Consider the following 22,734-nt stretch of genomic DNA (forward strand, 5'->3'; position numbering starts at 1 on the left):
AGAGAGAGAGAGAGAGAGAGAGAGAGAGAGACTATAGGTACCCAGATATAATGCAAAGTTTATGTTTATTCTTATTTAATGAGGCCACTAGTGTTATCAAGCTGCCGCCACTTCCCGCCAGGACCCCGCTCCTCTTGTCTTGGCGCGTGGGCAACTCAGCGCTGGACGATAACTGCTAAATATAGCACTTTTTTCATGGACTAATTCTATGCAAAGTTTTATGTACTTTACTTTACTCTCTCTCTCTCTCTCTCTCTCTCTCTCTCTCTCTCTTGGTGTTGGGTGCTAATGTTCAAAATACTATTATAACAACAACAACAATAATAACAACAACAACAACATTGAGTAAAATTCTAATATAATTTTTCTTATCAGTATCTTTTTAAGTTAGGGTAGAAACCAGTATATGAAGTATATGAAGTATATGAAGTATGAAGAAGAAGAAGAAGAACTAGCATCAGTAGCACAGCAGAAGTAGTAGTAGTAGTAGTAGTAGTAGTAGTAGTAGTAGTAGTAGTAGTAGTAGTAGCAGCAGCAGCAGCAGCAGCAGCAGCAGCAGCAGCAGCAGCAGCAGCAACAGCAGTAGCAGTAGTAGCAGTAGTAGTAGCAGTAGTAGCAGCAGTAGTAGCAGTAGTAGCAGCAGTAGTAGCAGTAGTAGTAGTAGTAGTAGTAGTAGTAGTAGTAGTAGTAGTAGTAGTAGTAGTAGTAGTAACAGCAGCAGCAGCAGCAACAGTAGTAGTAGGGACAACAAAAACACCAGTAGCAACAGTAGGAGGTATTAGTAACAACGGCAACACGAACATCATTGTTAGCGACAGCGGTGTTAGCAGCAACGAGTCAGATTGCAAGACGTTAATACTGTTTTGTGAATGCTACTGAAGCACAGAGGGGCAGTTTTACAGTCACTTTACAAGCTGTTAAACCAAAGCATTTCCCATGTTGCTCATGTATCCGTCAGAATATGATATCTATTAAAAAATGTGCCCATGAATCCATCATATGTAAAAACAACATGAATTGCCTGTGAATTCATTGGTCAGTTTAGGTCCTAAAATAAACCTGTCACGTACGCCGCAAAAATTCCTCTCATATACTCCTGAGATACTGAGTACCTCAGATTAAGAATTTCTGTCTTAACACATTTCACCAACAAAACTTCATAACTTCATAACTATAAGGAATTTCTCGCCGTGGCTTGCTTGACACAGTGCACTCAGCATCATAATCCGAAAAAAAAAAAAAAACTTTTTTGAGGCTCAACCAACCTTTGTTATTTCTTCCTTGATCTCACCACACACGGCAGTTCAGTCTTGCGCTTGTTGGTTGGCTTGTTGGTTGGGTGAGAGTGACAGCACAACGTTTTGACTTGAGGGATGGTGGTCTGCGCTGTCCGCCGTCTACTCGCTAGGGACCACATCCGTCGAGTGATTCAAGAGTTTACCCAGCGTCCCCACCTCTCGTCACTGCCCCCCAGCTCCCGCAACACCACTTACTACTACGTATCACTCCAAGTTACGTGATTGTCATTAGTGACTTGACAGCGGCGCCCCTCCAGATAGCGAGCAGAGAGCCAAGGCCATCCGTGAAAGGAAAATATATAAATGCTTGTAAACAAAGTCTTCTCTTCAAGTGTCCTAGAGTGCTGTCATATTTTAAAGGTATGCAAACTCCTAGATGAGTCAGAAACTAAATTTGCTATCATTCTTGTATTTATTTTATCATAGAATAACAAAGTGCCCCTTTATTCATTTTTTATTTCTATCTTATTTCCCTCTGGCTGACCTCTTTGATACTCGCAAATAATAAATATCACTCAAAATCGTAATCTAAACGTGCACCATAACCTCATAAGCTTTTTTCTTATGATCCTTTGTAGCTTTCCCGATACTTATTTTGGTACCGCAATACTAAAAACTTCTGAAAAAGACAAAATTTACTCTCTCTCTCTCTCTCTTCCTGCGTCTATTCATTCTATTTTTATAAAGTTCTGAATGCTAACAAAGGCTGGCAATAACAGACGCCACAACAATCTAAAAAAACTATTTTGAGAATGTAGATTAATCTAGTTTCTTTCCTCTGCTAGACTAGGCAGGCGGGCACACGAACACACACACACACACACACACACACACACACACACACACACACACACACACACACACCGTAACGACCTCCTATCGATTAGTGTGTAAGATGATGAGTGATGACGTGAGTAAGAACTTTCGGAAAGAATAGACACCCCGTGGCCATCACGTGATCAACAACAAGAGCGTCTAAGAGGAGCACGTGATTATAAATACAACAGAGTAGCCAGTCACGTGAGGTTATGTATGCAGAACCTTCATGCATTCTTATTAAGGAAGGTCTATCCTGCTCCTTACAAGAACTCTTTTTTTCCAAGTTGACACTCCCGCTATGTATTCGAAGTGTAATGCATTTAAAGAGCCTAAAAAGAAAAACATAAATTTTGTGAAAGGTGTAGGTGATTGCGGGAAAAATTGACAGAGTGAATGATTAAAGTAAGAAAAAGATGAATTTGCGTACTTTCTGTCAACTTGCAGCCATTCCTGAGAGAGAGAGAGAGAGAGAGAGAGAGAGAGAGAGAGAGAGAGAGAGAGAGAGAGAGAGAATGATGAACATCACATTTCAAGGTCATGACTTGCTGAAAGGTTGTTGCTTTTCACTTGTTTTCTTCCTCACATTCTAATGATCAGATAGATTAGTGGGAGGAGACACAACACCCACGCCACGACCAAAGAGAGGAGGGACTGTCAACTTATCGGTTATCTCACACCACCTCAAGTCCTTCCTTATCTTAACATCTCTGGAGTTTGTCATTAACTGGACAATCACTTATCGCACCGTTTCATTGTGTAACCTATTCACAGGGGCGAGGCAAAGATTTATGCTCAGCTCCATCTACCGCTTTCAGGTACTAGTTGACGTGTAGCTATGGTGCCACTCCTGAGGCTCTGAGGCTCTGGGCCTCTGGGGCAGCTTGTAACCATGTATTGTGCTGTGAAAGTATACAGATGACGCTGGCAGCAGAGAGAGAGAGAGAGAGAGAGAGAGAGACCGACATCGTATAAAAGAGGGAAATATTTTAGAATATCCTTCTTTTCCTGTAAAAAAAAAAACTAAATGCAATTAAATGAAAAGAAAGAGATAAAGAAAAAAAAAAGTAAGGCCTTGCACAATGTGATGCATTTTTACCTGTTCCTTTTTTTTGTTCTTTCTTTTTCTAGGAACAGCCTCAAGACGTGAGTGGAGCCAGCGTTCTGTTTACTAAGATGCCTTACAAATCTTATCTTGTATTTATAGTCTCCATGTTCATTACCAGGATATTAACGTGTGAAAAATTTAGCACTTATGTTTTTTATTGCGAAATATGATAAGATAACTTCATTTGTATTCTTAGGGTATACAAAATATTCGATAAGATACCTTGACTTCCATGAATAGTTAGGATCATTTCAAGATTAGCGGACCCACTTATAGCACGGGGGATGTTATAAGTTCGCTAATCTTGACATGGTCCAATAGTCAGATAATCAATCCTCATAAAAACATTAATTATCTAATCACCCGCGAATATTTTCCTTCCTGCCTCCGTCTACGATAGTCTTCCAGGAACTGCGTCATTGATTTTGGAAACGGTAAACACACAATACTCCATTATCTAATCACCACGCAGGTGCAAGGGACGGGTCGCAGCCTTTCTCCTGGTGAGATAACAACACCTCAGCGTAGGTACCGTCGACAGGGAGAAAAGACCGATAGTTAAGCAATGATGGGACGCTTTGTGGCGGTGGCGACATTAGGCCCAAAATGTTTTATCAATGGTCGACGATTAAATTGATACCTTACATAATTTCATCTTCTTTTTCTGATTTATTTATAGCAACAACAAGGGCGACTGTGACGAAAAAAAAAAAAAAAACAGCAGTGGCAGCAATATCAGCAGCAGCAGCAACTACTACTACTACTACTACTACTACTACTACTACTACTACTGTTGCTGCTGGTGCTGTTGCCGCTGTTACCATCACCACTATTTTCTTATAATTTAACAACAACAACAAAAACAACAATAATAATAACAACAACGCAATATCAATAACAGGAAAACATTCTTGCATCTGTATAATCTTTCAATTGAACTCACCAAAGCCGTCTAAAATAAAATGTTATCCTACATATAAACACAAGAAGGCAATGGATTCTCTTTCCAATAACCAAACATCTCATCCTTGCGCTGTTTGGCTTTGGGTGCACACACACACACACACAGAGAGAGAGAGAGAGAGAGAGAGAGAGAGAGAGAGAGAGAGAGTACCATAATTCGTGACTTCGTTCCTAAGAGCAGTTTCGTTGTCATTCATTGCATGGTCGCTTGTTTGTTGCTAACCACCTAATTACAACTACCGAGATAACTTTCAACACATAATTACTCATTGCGTAGTTATTACCGAATTATCTCCCAAACCCACCGCCTTCCTCTCTCTCTCTCTCTCTCTCTCTCTCTCTCTGAAACGTGTTCAATATCAGTAACTCTATGAACCGCTTAATTGTGAAGAAAAGGCAAGCGTTATATCAATCAAACATATTCTTAATTTTTTTTTAACATCATCCATATGTAAGCTAAGAAAATAAAGCAATAAATAAATAAATGAATGAAATAAAAAGAACCGATATATATATATATATATATATATATATATATATATATATATATATATATATATATATATATATATATATTTTTTTTTTTTTTTTTTTTATTTTTTTTTTTTTTAGAGTGCCACCTCTGCGAGGTGACGTGGTCCCCGAGACTTGGCCCACAGCTATTTTGGAGTGTGGCTTTCACTCCAATGCAAAAAAAAAAAAAAAGAAAATAATAAAATAAATAAATAAAAGCTGTATTACCTTGGGGGAGGGTGTTGTTGCACTTAGGCAACTAACTTGTGGTGTGAAGTGTGTTGAATTATTTTTTCAGCAGTGCCTAGGCTTCTGTCTATGAGGTGGGCTGTTGCCTCATACTCAGTAGCTCTCTAGGACCGACATAGTTCTTCAGCCTGGATATATTACATTCCATAATGCAAAGATGCTACTGTTACTCGTATATCATAATGCTAGGCTACAATGCATTAATACTGAGAGATAGGCTGTTGTGAAATTAAATAACACTTTTGGCATCATACCCAGATAATTAATAATGAAATACTGTGATGTTTCGGTATGAAAGAAAAGCAAGACATTAGGGATATACAGGAACTTGCAGGAATCCGTCAGGCCCACACGTGACAATCCTTACTTGAAACATAAACTATCTCATCTTCTCTTAAATCTCTGTAATAACTCGTCGCTAACAGCCTGCTTGATTACTGAAGCTATTCTGACAAAACCCTGGGCCACCAAAGTAACTAATCACGAATCATCGGTATTGCTATCAATGTAATTGTGTGTTTACTGTGGAGGTACACGAGGAAAAAGTAAAACACTATCGCCAACTAGGCTACATACTGGTGCTTACGATTACCTTCAGTGTTCATTGTAATGACCTAATATCTAGTATATGTATAAAGTATCGACGTAGTTAACACCTTTCTTACGTCGTCGTTGATTCTTCCTCCTTTTCTCTCGTCAGGAAGAGCAGACCATCTAATAAGGCAATGCTGCTCACTGAGGTGCAAATGCCTCGTTAGATCCCAGAAAATTTTTTCTCACATTCATGTGCGTTTTCTCTTATAACTAGCTTTTTTTTTTTTTCCTGTAATCTCGACATCTAACGCTTTGAACTGCTCGACACAAAGTTACATCTTTGTTCAAAAGGTGATGGTACGCTGAGGAAGATATTTCTCATGCTTTGTAGCAGGTGATATTTCTTACTTTTGTGGCTAATTGAAAGTCTAATCGTACACAATAATGAGACGTCAGGAACTCATAATAATCAAATTTTATGTAACCAATGATTTACAACTGACAGGACATGTGACTTGCGACCCCCACCGAGAACAGAGCTTACTGAAACTAGCCTTGTCCAGCGTGTAAGCCTATAAACTTTGATAATCTTAGTAGTTTTAATCTCTTAAGATCTTAAGGCCTCTGGGCTTCAAAAATTAACCTTGCTGGATCCCGTTATTTTGAAGCTCAGTTCTATTGTATCATTATCAATTATCATCATATTTATTAGTGTAAAGAATTACAATAAAGGTTACCTGAATAGCATAGCCTTTCTTGGTGAAAAATACAAAGCAAACCAATTCACACATGATAAGAATGGTAACCAAGAAAAGAAGGCACTTACGCAGGCCTTGGTATGGTCGGCACCTTCTGCAATCAGCACAGATAGCCCTGGTGATTGATGGTGACCTTACGAAATAAAGTCACAGTTCAAGGTTACGCTACATGTCACGTCGTTACATCACACAGCGCATCATAACAAGCTCGTTGTCACTACTCCCCGCTGCAGCAGACTGTCAGCTCAGTTTAGGGGTACCTCAACATTCATAGGTCAATTCAAACTGGTCTGGAAGAATTCTTAACTTTTTATCTCGATTTTTTTTTCTTTTTATTCAGCATTACAAAAAATGAATAAAAAATAAATAAATAAAATAACCATAACGCGCAGATCCGCGTTAAAGACTTCAGATAATATCCGTGTCTCCTGTTTACAAGTAGATAAAACCAGTTCAGCCACCATGGGAGACCTTTATCCTACAGTGGGTTCATTGAGGTGCTTACGTTGGCCCGGTTTCAGTGGTGTGGTTTACAGGGCCTTTGGGTCCGTGATCTTGATGGAAACTACTTGGTCATCGCCGGGAGGGAAACTGTCTTTCCTCTTTTCCCGTTTGCTCACCATCCATATTATCTATTGTTATCTGTAATGAAGCATCACATTAAGGAAACTCCGTAGTACTGATGTTTCTTATTGTATTGTTCATTTTAATTATCTATATATTCACTTAATTCAACTTTGTCATTTTTTTCCATTTTCTATACTTCTTTCTGTCCGATATGTCAAATCCTTTCTTCTTAAACAAAGTTAATTTATTCATTCACTTATAGTCAACCACCGGCGCACGTTTTACAGTGTTTTAAATGATAATTATTTTTTGCTTCACCGCCGAGTATCTGACAAGTCATTACAAGTACTATTCTTTGAGTGGGAGGAGCAAGCTGGAGGTCATGGTGGTCAAGATGGTGGCAGTGTGTGTGTGTGTGTGTGTGTGTGTGTGTTTAACGGACAAGTGTCGCTCATCTTATCAGGGCTAGAGAAGTGCTGCGTCAGTCACTACTTGTCCTTGTGCGCATGGGCGAGTGTCACCGCACCTGATCAGTTCCGTTGTAAGAGTCATGTCCATTGTAGGGGACTGTAGTTGTGATTATGGACATTGCCTTTAAAACAGATTCTCCTTATTGCTTCTAGATCCATCTTATTTTCAATCTCTTGATGTTTTATTGTGCATTTTACATTTCCCAAAACATTCTTTTTGATCATATATTCCATTTCCAATCTCTTCCTGCCACTTTTTTTTTTTTTATAATCCGTCTTTCATACATTCTGCTTCGTCTGCCCCCTTCCTCTATGTTAATTTTCTTCCCACGTTTACTATCTTTTACTTAGTTTCTAGAGATATTCCTGGCACTTTTTGTTTGCCATCGTAATTGTTCTGCACACCATCTTTAGTTACTACTACTACTACTATACTACTATCGCATCAGTGACCAATACTCACATCAGAAACAATATCAGCCGGAGTAAAGTTGAACACCATGGCGAAGAAGTAGAACTCTGCTTCCAGTGCTCTGCTGAGCGACTCCCGGTGAGTGAAGACGTGCCCTTCATCTGGCGGAGGGAGGGAAGACAAAGGCGCGTGAGGGCAAGTGAAGACAGCTCAGTTTCGTTTCATCTTGGCATCCACTTTTGAGAGGTCAAGATCGTTACGACAGGAGAATGTACTAGCGCCCTCTCTCCGTTCCAGCCATTAAGAGTCACATAGATTTGTTTAGTATATCTCAGAGAATCAAATGTTAAAGGGAAAAGACTGTAACAAAAAACATGAAAAACTAGTTACAGTTTACCTTATTTGATTAGTTGTGACAGTTTCATAAATTTGTCAAAACTTTTAGGGCGTTAAAGAATGGAAGTTTTCTTGGTGGCGAGACAACTTACCATCAAAAACAATGAAGGCAGCGGGGAGTTGTTTGGTCTTCACCAGGTTGTACATCCCGCGGACCTGGTCAGGGGGAACTACCTGCCGAAGGAGAAACGGTAAACAATCCACCGTAGCAATCATTATATTATTTGAGTAACCTAAAGTAGGTTTATTGAGAAGAATGTATATACTACAGATGCTAAAAAAAATCAACTATTCGATCACTTCTTTTGCTGTGAGTGGTGCTTTGAAATTATTACACTTTAAACTTCTGCTATAGATAATGATGATTAGCTATAGAGAAGAAGCCACAACAGCCCGAGATTAAAACAACATGACTATGTATACACTTCATCCACTAGTACCATGCTAAATAAGGTGGTGTATATTCCTTTTCATTTTTACCTTTCTTTGTGAAAATAATGCATGAGGAATGATCAACAGTTACTCCACTACACTCTCTTTGAAATTCACATCCTTTGAATTCAAGAACATGCACATTTAATAATAAGATTCACGCTATAATATTTTTCTACATGTCACTGAACTCCTACCGAACAAGGGCGCATCCCTGTAACCCCTTCTTTGCCTCCCGTCACCCTGCACAAAGCACGCACGCCCCTACCTTGTCATTCGCTCCGTGGAAGAAAATCATGGGCACCTCTAGCCTCTCGTAGTTCCTGAGCGGCGACCTGGTGACGTAGCGGTCCTTGTGACGGTCCAGGTTCCCGATCAGCGCCTCCATGTAGTTTTTCTTAAACTTGTGAGTGTTGGTAGCCATCGTTTCAGGATCTGACACGCCGTAGTAGCTCGCACCTGGCGGCCGGATACGGAAAAACAATAATATGTATGTATGTGTGTGTATATGTGTGTGTGTGTGTGTGTGTCTGTGTGTGTATGGCTGAATGGTTGAGTGTGGGCTATATAGGAATCATATGAGTGGATTCTATCATGCAATTTAGAGAGAGAGAGAGAGAGAGAGAGAGAGAGAGAGAGAGAGAGAGAGAGAGAGAGAGAGAGAGAGAGAGAGAGAGAGGATGAGAATGACTATGCTAACCTGCTTTGAAGACAGACCCCGGTATGGTGAGGGCTGACAACATTGTGTAGGCCGCCATGGAGCTGCTGTCGATGCACACCCGTGCCTCATCCACCAGCCCCTCCTTCACCACGTGCTTCGCCCCTGCCAGCACGTCCTCCACATCGTACACGCCCCACCTGCCACACACCAACAATCCTCCACGTATACTTAACTAAAACTCCTTGATATAAGCTAACCTGACCATGAAGGGGAATAGCTTTGGGGAAAACATACTAAGTGGGGATATTCACTTGGGGGAACTTGGATAAACGCTTACCACATGACTTGGTCCGTTTTCAGAAATGATTTGCTCGCTCACCACGACTGTTTTGAAAGGCCACAGAGATGATTAGCGGAGTTTTCAAGCATGAATTTTCAGTCAGTAATATAAAAATCATATCAGTCTGCCTTTAGAACAGTAAAAACACCTTAAAAAAATCACGTAAATTTAAATATACCATCTTGAAATAATGGAGGTGAAGCACAGAAGCGTTTGAGAATACAAACCTTATCAGATCCAAACCCAACCCACATCAGACCCAGACCCAAGATGAAACGCCCTTCATTTCACACCGTCCTCTTCCTTGCACCCACTCACATTTCGTTCAGCTTATTGCGGTACAACTTGCCGTAACCTGTGCTGCCTCGGTAGTCCACGTCCAGAATAGCGAAGCCCCGTGAGGTGAAGAACTGGTAATAAAGGTTGAGGGCGGTGGAGGCTGCGTCAGTAGGCCCCTCGTGCACCTTCACTAGCAGCGGCGGGAGTGTTCCTGCCGGTGCGTGGTAGTCCTTGTTCTGCAGTAGATGGCAACACACTCGATTGACGTTATATTAGCAGGCAGAATACAAAAGAAAGTATATACTTTAGATGTCATATACCTTTGTTCATGTTAAGCGTCTACATCCTTTCTTGACTGTTGACAGAAAGAGAGAGAGAGAGAGAGAGAGAGAGAGAGAGAGAGAGAGAGAGAGAGAGAGAGAGAGAGAGAGAGAGAGAGAGATTATACACAGCTCTATCCCTTAATAATGCAAGAATGGACGCAGTGCAGCTTCACCTTGGGAGAATAGAGGTATCCGTAAGCAAAGTCTCCCTGCGTGGTGGGGAACTGCATGAGGCGGGCGGTGCTGATGTATCCTTTCTCCACCTCAGCATCGGACGCCTGGCTCACGTCACGGGTGCGGCCTGTCCTTACCTCCACTTCTACCAGGCGGGCATGGCGCGACCCATCACTGGCCACGGTGTACACCTGCAAGAGAGGGAATACGAGTCTCGTTTAGCACGTTCTTAGCAGACTAATTGCAGTTTTCTACCTCACAATATCAAGGTGAAAGGCCAGTTGTTATGTTCTTATATATTCCTATTCAAGGTGAAAGAAATGGATTTATCTTTTTATATGCCTATTTAACTGTATTACATCCGGCACTAGGTTAACGGTCATAGGTATTACCTTGTCCCCTGCCTTGGAGTAGGCCACGCCAAGGCTGTACGTGGTATAGCCAGTCTTGATGACGCGACGCTTTTGCTTGCGCAGGTCCACCACGGTCAGGTCCTGCCAAGAAATATAAAGAAAATCTTCCTTTGGATCCTGTGAGGAACGAGGAGATAGGCGTGAAAAAAATCAAATAAAAAGCGAAGATGTGCACTCGAAGATCATACAATCATGCAAGAGAGAATAAACCAGACTACATGTATAACGATAATCAATTAAATAACTAAAGGGACGAACGTGGCCGCAGATGACAACAGCCTCCCTGGCGCCCAGCCGAGGATTGATGTCGTAGGCTTGGCGGCCCAACCTGTGCGGGGAAAGGAACACTGCATCAGTTCTTAATATTGAGATCAATATGTGGATTCATAATACATGACACGCTTCACCTTCGTATAAATTGGCAAATTAATGTTTGTTATAATACTGTACTTTGATAATAAAACTACCTTAGATATGTTGAGAAGACTTCACCATTCGAACTTTACTTATTATTTGCCATATTTAAAGGAACTACACATCATGCTGCCACAAGATATGAACATACTTCGATGCAAGAATAGATACCATGAAGAAAACAAATTATCATACTAATGCTGATAAAGTGATTCTCGAGACAAGAGCACGTGGACACCGCGTGTCCACGCGTGCTGCACCGCCATTCACCTCCATGTAGGCCAGCCCACCTCCAGGGACTGAGGCGTCAGGTTGATCTCGAAGCCGCGACGGTTGACCCAGTACAGATTCCACCAGCCGGTCGAGTCGTGAACATAGAACAACTCATTATTTTGGTCGAAGAAAGGCGTCATCATGCTGTAGGGAATGGACAGACCTACACGTGGCAGCCCTTACATACCACCTGTTTCAACTTTTCCCCATTTCCCTATTTTTCTTTTTTTTTAAAGCTCCCAATGACTCGCCAGGGGAATGGATGATGCTGTGTACATTGGGATGGAAAAAGGATCGAGTAAGACAACCACAAAACACGTGAAATGCAAATATGGTAATTGTACAAAAACAAATGAAAAATACGAGGAAATAACTGTAAGAACACCATGGAAAGACAACAAAATCAGCAAATTATGGGAAAAAATTTGGAGTCATCTGTGTTAGATGTAGAAAAATTTAAGAGGACCTATTTAACAACCTCATGTTCCTCACCTGCCGTGTTGGAAGAACCTGCTGATGGTGATGTCTGTCTCGTGTTCCTTCAGCCCCGCTACGAACATCTGATTCTCGTCCCACGGCTGAGGCAGAGACAGGGAGGGCAGCATAATGAATCAAGTACAACATGGCACATACACCTAAAACACAGCTCTCGTCTCTGTATATGGAAACTCATCATAAAGACTAAGGTCATTCACCATTATTCACCATGCGGGACCTTGACTAACCATTCTGGGATGGTTCCACTGTATCCACACAAGGTGCAGGCCATCTTGGGTGATCCTCGGAGACGCAAAGAAGTCCGCGTGTTCAACGATGATTTTCTCCTTCCCGCTTGAGGCGTCCACCATCACGATACTGTTTCGAGGCTCCTGCAGACCTCCCTCCTCCACCTGGGAGTGGTCCTCCATCACCAGAAAGAGCGCGTTCCACTGCCAGACAACGCGGAATGGATGAGGCACAAGAACATGGGAAAATACGGACAGTTTTTATATGAAATACATTTAACTATAATGTTTCTACCTATCATCCTCATCTATGAATATATCTAATCTTTCTACAACGCCGTTATGATTTAGCACTACTAACCAAATTTCTGAATGTATTCCGTTCATTTCCCACTATTTGAGAATCGATTCCTTCTTATCTTTTTTTCTAAATCAAACAATTATTTTTGCTCTACTTTGATTATTTATCCCTGCACTAGCGGCAGCCATTGCAATAACACAATCTCATTCAACTGAAGTCACACTCACCTCGGGACTGTAGACACCATCAGCATATCTCTTCTTCTGGCCCTGTGTGAGGCGCGAGGGCTGAGACGCGGGGCCCTCCTGACGGTACATCGCGTCATCCTCACCGCGGGAGAAGAAGAGAGTGTTATTGTAGACAGTAAATGAACCGCCACCGTACTCGTGCACGCGGCTCACTACATCATAGTCTGGGGCCGTCCAGCGCACCACCTTTCGTATGTCTGTCGGAGAATCACTGCTCGCAGGCTGGTCTCATTTGACAAGGGCAGTATATGCAAAGAGGAGAACAATATATATGCAGCATTTGTATGTTATCACCTGGATCAAAGTGGTACACAGCGCGGCGTCCATTCAGCTCCTCGCTCCAAAACACCAAACCTGCAGAGGATAGTGTCTATGACAAAATAATGTTAGACCAAGGTTTCTCAGCCGGGGTTACCCTGAACCCTAGGATTCCGCAAAAAGTTCCCTAAGGGTTCCGCAAGAACAAATTAGATAAGCTAATGCACTTTTTTACTTTTTATTTAATTTCATATACATAATATAACTAAAAACCTACAATAAATTATTGGTTATTGTAATATTATAATATATTATTTTTCCTTAAACCAGTTATAAAAAAAAATATTCTATGATATTTGTCACGTGAAATACGATGAAAATAAAATGAGATTTATATATATATTTTTTTTTTTTTTTTGCGCTTTGGTTCCTTGAGACATGTAATTTATTTTCAAGGGTACCGCAAGGGTAAAAATGTTGAGAAACGCTGTGTTAGACAATATAGATGGGTAAAGGAAGGTGTGTTTTATATTGAGATCACCACTACCTGATGGCTTCACGCATCTCCCCTGATGTTGAATGTGTTCTTATGTAACAGAAAAGACAAGGACTGGAACACTTCTTATACCTGTGATGGGGTCAATTCTGGGAGGCTCCACCACAGCACTAATAGGCTCCGTCACAAGGTTGCTGGTGACGGGGGAAGGCCACGACCCGTACGGCGCCTCCGTGGACGTCCTGCTCGGCGACACCTGTGATATCCTCACCGTGTTCCCGCCGATGAGGATCCCCGGCGAGTGTTCCGTGGTGTTGGAGATGGTCAGGTCGAGGCGTCCCAACCCTGGGTCTCCCTTAGAGTCGTCTTCCAGCGGCGGTAATGTGGGAATGAACACCTGCAGATTGAAAGGATGAGATGCAGGGAGAGATGGTGGCATGAAAGTGCATTGACTTGACTAGTGCATCACGAGGGAAGAGAACACACAACACTCTCACGACACTTGGAAAGGGAAGGAGGTACAGGAAAAAATAAAAATAAAATGAAATAAAATAATGATGAATACGCATATGAGTATAAACTTATAATATCCATATAATTCTTTAAGGATAATAACTACAGGAAAAAAAGGCAATAATTTAAAACAGACTTACAGATGCAACACCATGAATAGAAAGGAGCGCTAACAAGAAGGGACGGGAGATGAATGGTTCCCAGCACGGCATGTTTCCAGCCTCGCTACTCGGGAGTCATCGGAAAGTCGTTGCTTCTGTTTGGATTGAAGGAAAATTTTAATGTAATGCCGTTGGACTCCCCAGGTTATGCAAGTGTAATCAAAGCTGTTAGTAATGTAAAATGTTATTAATACAGAGTGCTATTGCTCACTTCAGGAAATGTTTCTATGATTGTTTGGGAGTATTTCGCATTGATAAGGATGACAGCATTCAAAACCATAATTTATTTCTGCACTTGCTTGATTAACCGTGATATTAACCAATAAGTCTTTTTTTTCAATCTTATAGCTATACCGGAGGAAACACAGTTATAAAGGACATCACATACCGCATACCTATTTTTTCTATTGGAACTGCAATCGATTCAGTTCCAACGTCTTCTTAAGGTTTTCACGACTTTCAGATAAACAAGTATGCGTTGGTTCACTGGTGACATTCACCACAACCACAGAACAATGCACGCTAGAAACACAACACACCACAGCGTCACCACGACTAACCTCTGACCGGTTCCTGGTCCGAAGTGATGCCAGACACCACCAAGGAAATTTCGTAACCTTCCGACAGGAAATCTTAGTAAAATGTATATATAATGACAGGAGCTCCATATTTTAGTAAATTACACACATTACTAGATTGTAGACGCTCATAGTAATTAGTCCTTGACTCAGCCTGCTAGTCGGCCGGCTGGTCCCTCTGGGCCGCTATTGGCGATGGTGGTGGTGATTCATGATGTCAAACTTAACTTCATTATAGTGAAGATAACAGAAGAGATTATGATGTTTATAATGACAATAAAGTTTCGTGTTACTGATTTGATTCTCCTCGTATCTAAATAGAGGCTCAGATGATGGAAGGGCGTGGAGTGGTGCGAGGAAGCAGGACAGGGACGGTGACTGCGGTGGAGGAGGGCAGGGAGCAATAACCAGCGTGCCCCGCAGGTCACAATCCCGCTACTCAGTTACGTGGCCTTGGCTCGTCACGGTGGACACGCAACCACTGCCACTGTGCCGAGAGGCGAGTCAGGCGAACACAGAATGACGTGCGTTGCACACACACACACACACACAGCATATTGCACTTTCGACACATCAAACCATATGTTCAGAAGTTATTTCATCTTATGAAACTTTAACATTCTCCATACATCTTGGAACAATGTAGCTCTATATTTTTTTATCAATGTTTTTTCAACCTGTGTTCATACCCACGTCATCATGACTCCCTGCTCTGCTCAATCACCCGTTTTCCACTACCACTTTCATTTTATTTTTTTTTTTATCTCAATCATATAGATTCGTCAACAAATCTACTGTTATGAGCAACTAAACTGACTTATCATTGAGAGTAAAAGAAAGAATCCTCCCTGTTACATTAGATGATTAGAGTAACTGAAACACATTGACATAAGGGTAATTTATCTGAATGACTTTCATAGTCATTACTCTTATAGGAACATCCATGACTTTATGTAATGTGTCGCCTTGTTTATGGAATAAAAATCCAGAGTAGTCCCTTGCAGTGCCTTCACTTAATCCTTTCCACTCATACAACACACAGAATAGGGCAGTAATTTAACCTGTGGTGACTGCTGCAGCCAATCTGTCTCCCCCAACACTCAGATGAAGACTGATGGGTATTCAAGAATATGAACTTTATAGAATTTTCATTTATTTCAGTTTGCATGATGGGAGGTAAATGTCAGGAGTCAGCTAAGGGACAGAACTCAATGAGAAACATGAAGCTGTAAGAAATAAACACCCACAAGGCTATATAGATCAACAATCAGCAACAATATACACACTTTTCTCACCAATAAGTATTAGTACAGCAGTAATATTGTCAAAAGAATGCTGAAACAATAGTCATCAAAGTTCAAATCTTGCACACATTTAGAAAAAGAAGGAAACACTGTCCTCAGTCCATGCACAAATTTATAAATATACTGCATCTAATGAGACATTAAATATATAACTCAGAACCATAACGACAAACTTTCAATATAACAAGGGATGCTGTTTACTCAGTTGTCATGGTTTAGGTTGACACTGCTAACTACCACCCAACCACTCCCCTACAGTGTTGCTTCAATATCGAAAGTACAAAAATGTTCTTTCCATAAGCTAAGGCTAACCCCTCAGGAGTAATGACGATGAGAAAAATATTGATAATAATAATCATAAGGGCTCTGGCTACAAGCGAGAGGAGCCTATGAGTTCTCAGCCGATCTTCACGACAACAACAGGATAAACACACCAAGACAGACAGTGTGGTCCCAAGGTGAGTCAAGTGTGCATGCTACTGTTGCTCCTCCAGTCACACCACAATCATACCATTCCTACGCTCCCTGTATCAGCCTGGCCAATGCCGATAAATCTGGCTCCAAGATGTAATTCTGAGGGAAGATTTTGCTTTGTAACTTAAGTCTGGTATTCTAATTTGAGAATCATTACATTCTGATTATCTTCCATATTACCATATCGTGAAGAATTATCATAAAATATTTTACCACAACAATAAGTTCATTATAATCATCAATTCACATTACCAGATTAAAGGGAACACATTACATTCAAGGCAAACAGCAGTGGGCAAGGCAGAGAGTGGCCAACACCTGATGGATCACACTGTTACCTGCCCACCTGGAATGCTGAGCAGATTTCTTCAAGCTGCAAGTACAAAATGTTGTCCATTGTCAACACAAATAAAGGATACATATCATTCTGTATTCTCAAATAAAAATAACATTAAAATAATTCAATGGCAATGAACAGTAATCTATACATATTGCCATCACTTGGTAAAAATTAAAGCTAAATTTTCCTACACAAACACAGCTAAATCAAAACATTATCATCCACAAGCATTCATGAAAATAAAATCATACAATACTATTAGGTAATTCTGATCAATTGTGACACAAGAGATAACCATTTCTTTGTTCTGAATCTACTAAGTGGCCACACAATACCATTACCTGAGAGGAAGCGCATTAATAGTTCCCAGGGAGTGGATCTCAAATGCACACCTGGACTGCTCCCACACCTCTAATGATATCTATGCACACAACATTCAGACTCCTCTCACTGTGAGACCTCTGGGCTTGCTGATCTCTTGCACTGCTCTGATTATGACCAACCACACACACACACACACACACACAGAAGAGTCATTAAAACAAATATCAATAACACTTATTATACTAAATCATGTTCAGGATGCAATTTTATCCACGTTAATAAATTAAAAAAAAATTAAAACTATCTTTTCTAATATATCTATGCCTATGTACACAGAATGCAGAGTAGGGTGTATAAAGGCAAAGTTACTGAAAATCAAGAACTGAGAGATCAAAGATATAAATTTAAGAAAAGGATATACACCATGATAAAGTTGAGAAAGGAACCCATTTTGCTTTGTCAAAATGTACTATTCCTTTATCTCTCACAAACAAGCCACAACAAGGCAGCAGCAGTGGCAGCAGCAGCAGCAGCATCACAGCAGGAATATCTGGGTTCAGTTCATGGCAAATAATGGAGAAAACCACTTGATCGGGGAGAACTTACAACACTGATGACACTGTGGCATCTCAACACAGGCTACACACACACACACACACACACACACACACACACACACACACACACACACACACACACACACACACACACACACACACACACACATCAAGACACAAACTCACTGCAGAAAGATAACGGTGAAAAGCTAATAAGAACAAACAGATGGGATACAAGACCCTTGCTGAACCATGACATGGCACCATACGCTCCAATAGGTAAGAAGATACATAATTCCCATCCCAGATTCCCTCGATGGCTGCCTAAAACTCTCAGAGCACAGTGAAGATCATCAATGCAGAACTGAAGAACAACTATTATGTAGCAACTATTATGATGCAATGAACACACAGTCCAAGTGATTAAATGGATTGTGAATACTGTGTCTAGTTATTCTCCAGTCCAACAATCTTTATCTTTGTGGTTAAAAGACCAGCCATCGAGAAAGAAGTCAGACCTAACGTAATGCTATCTCCCTTGCGAGCACATTGGGATATCACGAGTGGCTCGCTTTGTAGGTCTGGGCAGACACACACTGACAAGAGTTCAAAGCCCTTCACCTGTTTCACTAGCTAGGTAAGAAAGGCAATGTTGATCCTCGTAAAAATGCTGCAGACATACTTCCTCAAATTTAAATAGTATAAAAAACAGCAGGCACATTTCCTTCTATCCACATGTATGGAAGTGTGAAACAGGCTACAGAAAGCAGCAAGAGGAGAAGGAGCTATAACCAAACTGAGTCATTTGCCTCTGTGGTCAGGCTTTGGGATTCCTGCTGCCTGTGTGTGTCAGTGGTAAAATATACATTAAATGCTCTGTGGTGAAAATGTACACTTCTCTATTCTCTCTCTCTCTCCCTCTTTCATTTCCTGTAGTGACAGTTATCTTATATCTACATAGAATATTCAATACAATGTTATAAATGTGGGAAGGATGATCATGTGAGCTATGACAGGCTAGTGATGGGGTGACGAGGGTGATGGGGCGGTGAGGGTGATGTGAGGGGCGGGGATCCTGTACAGCAGGTGGGAGCATCACGCCTCATTGCGATCTGGTGGTTGCCGGCTCTGTTAATATACTAATCTCAATCTGGGAAAGGAGTTAAGGAAAAATGACTGATTAGTGGTGTAAATATTAACACAGGAACATAAAATTTATAAATACATTCTTAACCACTAGCGCAATTATCTGCTTAATTATAATCTTTAACATGCATCCTAGCTACCTCACACCTTTTGTTTGTACAGTGGAACATACTGCCTTATTCTGTATTTGTTCACCTACCTGTTCATCTGAATTCACACAAGAGATCAAGGTATTAATTACTTCAAAAACTATATTAACCATATTCCTTTTTCATGTCTTTTGTTGTTTACTCTCCAGAGAATAACAATGAAATCTGCTCTCATCTACTATACTCTATTTGAGCAACTAGGGAGTATCGTTTTAAATAAATAAGAAAAAGCCAAATAAATACAATTGACAAATGAGTAATATAGAACAAAAATATATAAATCAACAAGTAAGCAGTACTAAAACATAAGAATTGCACCTATATACCAGACTCGCACTTCCACATGTAAATATGGCAAGAGCAAAGAAAACTGTCACTGTATTCCCTACATGGTATTAGAGGTAACTGGAGAGGAAAAAAAAAAAAAAAAAAAAAAACACTACTCTACAATTTCTTATAAACAGACACATGAATGCATAAAAAACTGAATCAATAAAACTGTCCCGTCTAAATGATACCACAGGTATAAAAAGGATACAACTCTTAGTCCACGCTCGATGGGGTTGGTGATGAGGAGGCCGCGAGGGGTCCAGACACGTTCATTCTGCTCCGCCACATACTTGGTCACCCTTTTCATCATCTGCAAAAATAAAGATGTATCAGCATCACAAACAAAAAGGTACTGTTGTCCACTGCTTCTGCATATATAAATGAAAAATACTCCCCATGCAACAAAACAACACACATTATTAATTCCTTGGGGCATAATAATTCTAAATGTTAGCAGAGAAATGAGTCTTTGTCTATTTGTTTGGTGAATGAAAACTAACTCAATGTTCATCCTTGCCTTAAATCCCTAGACCATCATCCTTAACCATTTCAATACTGGGACACATTTTCAACTTGAGATTTGTGTATGATTAAACTATTTTAATGACATTAGGAAGGGTCTATAGAGATCAGAAGATTAATGGCACAGTCTTCACTAACTTAATCTCCCACATAAGTTTCTGAAGCTGTATAAAACCACTAGATAGTAAGCAGAATGAATATGGAAATACGTCACTGAAGGGGGTTAAAGTTCCCAGTAGCTACACACTACTTGCCTGTTCATAGTGGGTTTCCATACAGAAGAAGACCAGGTAGGCAGTCAGACAGCCCAGGCAGCCCTCACAGTAGCGACCACATGACATTTTCTCTGCCTCGACAAACATAGCATTGATGTCGTTGATTGTGTTCTCAAAGACATTATTCTCCATCTGCCGAGACAAGACCATCATCAGTAAGCCTCAGCAGACTGTGGCATAAAGAAAAGAAATAGAATAATGTATAAAAGAACAAAAAGGAATGAAGGAATGCTAGAAGAGACTGGAAGGAAAAGGAAAAGAGTGAAGAATGAAAGAAAGCAGGAAGAGAAGATGACAGAAAGAAAAGAAATTAAGAACAGAATGAAGTATAAAGGAGTAAGAAGAATGAAGGAATGCCAGAAGAAGAAGAGACAGGAAGGAAAAGGGAATGGAGAGGAGTGAAGGATGAAGGAGAAAACAGAATGAAAGAGTGCAGGAAGGAAAGGATAAAAAGACAAAAAGAATAAACTACAAAAGAGCAAAAGAAATTAAGAAATACCATAAAAAGAGACAGGAAGGAAAAAGGAATGGAAACAAGAAAAGGATGAAAGGGAGAACAGAATGAAGGAATGCAGGAAGGAAAAAAGAAATGAAGAACAGAATGAAGGATGGAAGACTGACCTTGCCTTCCAGCTCAGGCGGAAACTTAGTCTGGAATTTGACAGACGTTCCCTGCGAGTAGTCCCTCTGAATGAACACCTTGAGGCAGCCGGAGGGTCGGGTGCCGCCAGCAAGATCCTCAAGCTGGGTGCCATGGTTCTGCAGGGCATGTGGGTGGGAAAGAGCAAGTCAGCATACAAAAGTACACACACAAAAAAAAAGAAAAGAAGAGATAGATAAAATAAAATAGAATAAATAAAAATAAACACTCAGGTCCTTTAATGCATGTCTTAATTCATATTCTTCTGAGGTATGGAGTGGTTCCTTCATATAGATTTTACTATTAGCTTATATTTATTCTTTTTTCCTTTTTTTTTTATCTTTTCATATTTTCATCTGTTCATTTGCTTGTGTATTTTTTTTTTTTTTTTTGTGTGTGTGTGTGTGTCGCTACAAATCACACAAGGCTCACTAAGGAAATCAACTGAGCATTCTTCAAAACCCGATTAGCGTTTCTTTTTGTTTGTTTGTTGTTCTATACTGCCAACTGCTTCCTTACTCACCTGTACCGTAGCCTCACCACCCACCATCCCTCACGCAACCCCGCCCACACCTACACACTCACACTCACCGAAAAAGAAACCGGAAACACAAGACGCTATGCAATTCAAACCCACAAAACTCACACAAACACATTCACTGCCCATAAAAACTCACCATTAACATAAAAACAAAAAACACAAAACCGCCCATTTTATCTCACACTGAAGCCCAAAATGTCACGAAGAGAGTAGAAAGTTGACCTGTGACGAGAACCTGCGCATTTTTTTTTTTTTACACGTAACTCCCTCACAAGACCTATTCCTTTAAACACACACTCACACATACACACAAAACCGCCCATTTTACCTCACCGTGAAGCCTCAAATGTCACGAAGAGAGTAGAAAATAAACCAATGACGAGAACCTGCGCATTTTTTTTTTTTTTTACACGTAACTCCCACACAAGATTCATTCCCTAACCTCACCACGTCCTCGGTAACAGATGAAGCACCAAGCCGCACCCTGCACTACTGTAGACGACCCTACAGACACATAAATAACGAATAAAGTGTACAATTACGGGGGAAATTTATACCGAAACCAAGAAATACAGTGTCATTTAAACCCACACAGACCCATTCCCTGGTCCCACAGACTCACCATTCACAGAAGAAGCACAGCCACACACCCTGCACTGATTAAATAACCTCAGAATCATAAATATCATATATAAAGTACAAAATTAGCTTTTGTCAACCCTTATCAGCGGCCCCGTCAGGCTTATTTATCACTCAAAAAACCACCTTCCGGACTTCCAAGCCACTTCTGCTTCTACATAGCAGTCTGGTGATAAGCTGTAGTTACCCCCTCGTGCTATTTGTCAATGTAGAGGCAGTGTGAGTCGAGAAATTGGCGAAAAATACAGAGAGAGCAGTGTTTGTTTACCTGGTTAGACGCCATCTTGAATGACACTAATGACAGGGAGAGTTTAGATAAAGGGTTAATTCTTGGATCCTGTTCCTGGTATCGTGTGCATGTTATCAATATTGTTGTTTGGATTTGTTTTGTATTTCTGGTACATGTTTGAATACTAGAAATGGCGTGTGAGTGAAATGAAGCCCTTTAACAGAAGCCTAAGTTATGCATTACGAAAGATGCCAGAATTTTCTTAGGATTCATCTGTGATTTTTTCTTTTCTCTCAGTTTTTATTTCAAGAAGTGGAATGTTTGGTACGTTGTTAATCTATTAGTATGTAGTATTGTGATGGGGAATGTATAGTGTTATAGAGGTTCTATAGTAGTAGTAGTAGTAGTAGTAGTAGTAGTAGTAGTAGTAGTAGTAGTAGTAGTAGTAGTAGTAGTAGTAGTAGTAATAGTACTAGTAGTAGTAGTAGTAGTAGTAAGTAGTAGTAGTAGTAGTAGTAGTAGTAGTAGTAGTAGTAGTAGTAGTAGTGGTGGTATAGAAGTAGTATTACAGTAGTGGTTGATTAATAATAT

At 40.5% G+C, this 22,734-nt stretch overlaps 3 protein-coding genes across 9 annotated transcripts in view; all 3 read right to left on the reverse strand.

Annotated features, from left to right (window-relative positions):
• The window catches only part of LOC123499510 (facilitated trehalose transporter Tret1-like), an 11,178-nt gene extending 9,678 nt beyond the window's left edge, over positions 1–1,500 (reverse strand). Inside the window, exon 1 of the mRNA XM_045247566.1 lies at positions 1,266–1,500. The gene's annotated coding sequence lies outside the window, so the exon portion shown is untranslated. The remainder of the gene's footprint in view (positions 1–1,265) is intronic.
• A 5,032-nt stretch (positions 1,501–6,532) lies between these two features.
• Positions 6,533–16,850, reverse strand: LOC123499507 (acylamino-acid-releasing enzyme-like). 6 transcript variants are annotated; one of them, XM_045247561.1, is made up of 17 exons: positions 16,726–16,850; positions 14,075–14,190; positions 13,554–13,818; positions 12,962–13,021; positions 12,647–12,864; positions 12,119–12,322; positions 11,886–11,971; positions 11,391–11,537; positions 10,965–11,034; positions 10,686–10,787; positions 10,293–10,484; positions 9,836–10,032; positions 9,217–9,374; positions 8,785–8,975; positions 8,177–8,258; positions 7,740–7,849; positions 6,533–6,881 (listed from the first exon to the last, which is right to left on the reverse strand). In XM_045247561.1, the coding sequence occupies exons 2-17, from the start codon at positions 14,144–14,146 to the stop codon at positions 6,813–6,815; spliced, it is 2,223 nt and encodes a 740-aa protein (XP_045103496.1). In that variant the 5' UTR covers positions 14,147–14,190; positions 16,726–16,850; the 3' UTR covers positions 6,533–6,812. The 6 variants fall into 6 exon arrangements, with proteins under 6 accessions (XP_045103496.1, XP_045103495.1, XP_045103493.1 ...); XM_045247560.1 differs by lacking the exon at positions 16,726–16,850 and adding an exon at positions 16,412–16,545; XM_045247558.1 differs by lacking the exon at positions 16,726–16,850 and adding an exon at positions 14,491–15,699.
• Positions 15,810–22,229, reverse strand: LOC123499511 (golgin subfamily A member 7-like). 2 transcript variants are annotated; one of them, XM_045247568.1, is made up of 5 exons: positions 22,183–22,229; positions 20,716–20,853; positions 20,074–20,226; positions 19,506–19,607; positions 15,810–18,822 (listed from the first exon to the last, which is right to left on the reverse strand). In XM_045247568.1, exons 1-5 carry the CDS (start codon positions 22,195–22,197, stop codon positions 18,775–18,777), a joined length of 456 nt encoding a protein of 151 aa, XP_045103503.1. In that variant the 5' UTR covers positions 22,198–22,229; the 3' UTR covers positions 15,810–18,774. The 2 variants fall into 2 exon arrangements, with proteins under 2 accessions (XP_045103503.1, XP_045103502.1); XM_045247567.1 differs by lacking the exon at positions 22,183–22,229 and adding an exon at positions 21,258–21,299.
• Between the last annotated feature and the right edge of the window lie 505 nt (positions 22,230–22,734).

Source organism: Portunus trituberculatus, chromosome 50 (genome assembly GCF_017591435.1).
Source record: "Portunus trituberculatus isolate SZX2019 chromosome 50, ASM1759143v1, whole genome shotgun sequence".
Classification (NCBI taxonomy): domain Eukaryota; kingdom Metazoa; phylum Arthropoda; class Malacostraca; order Decapoda; family Portunidae; genus Portunus; species Portunus trituberculatus.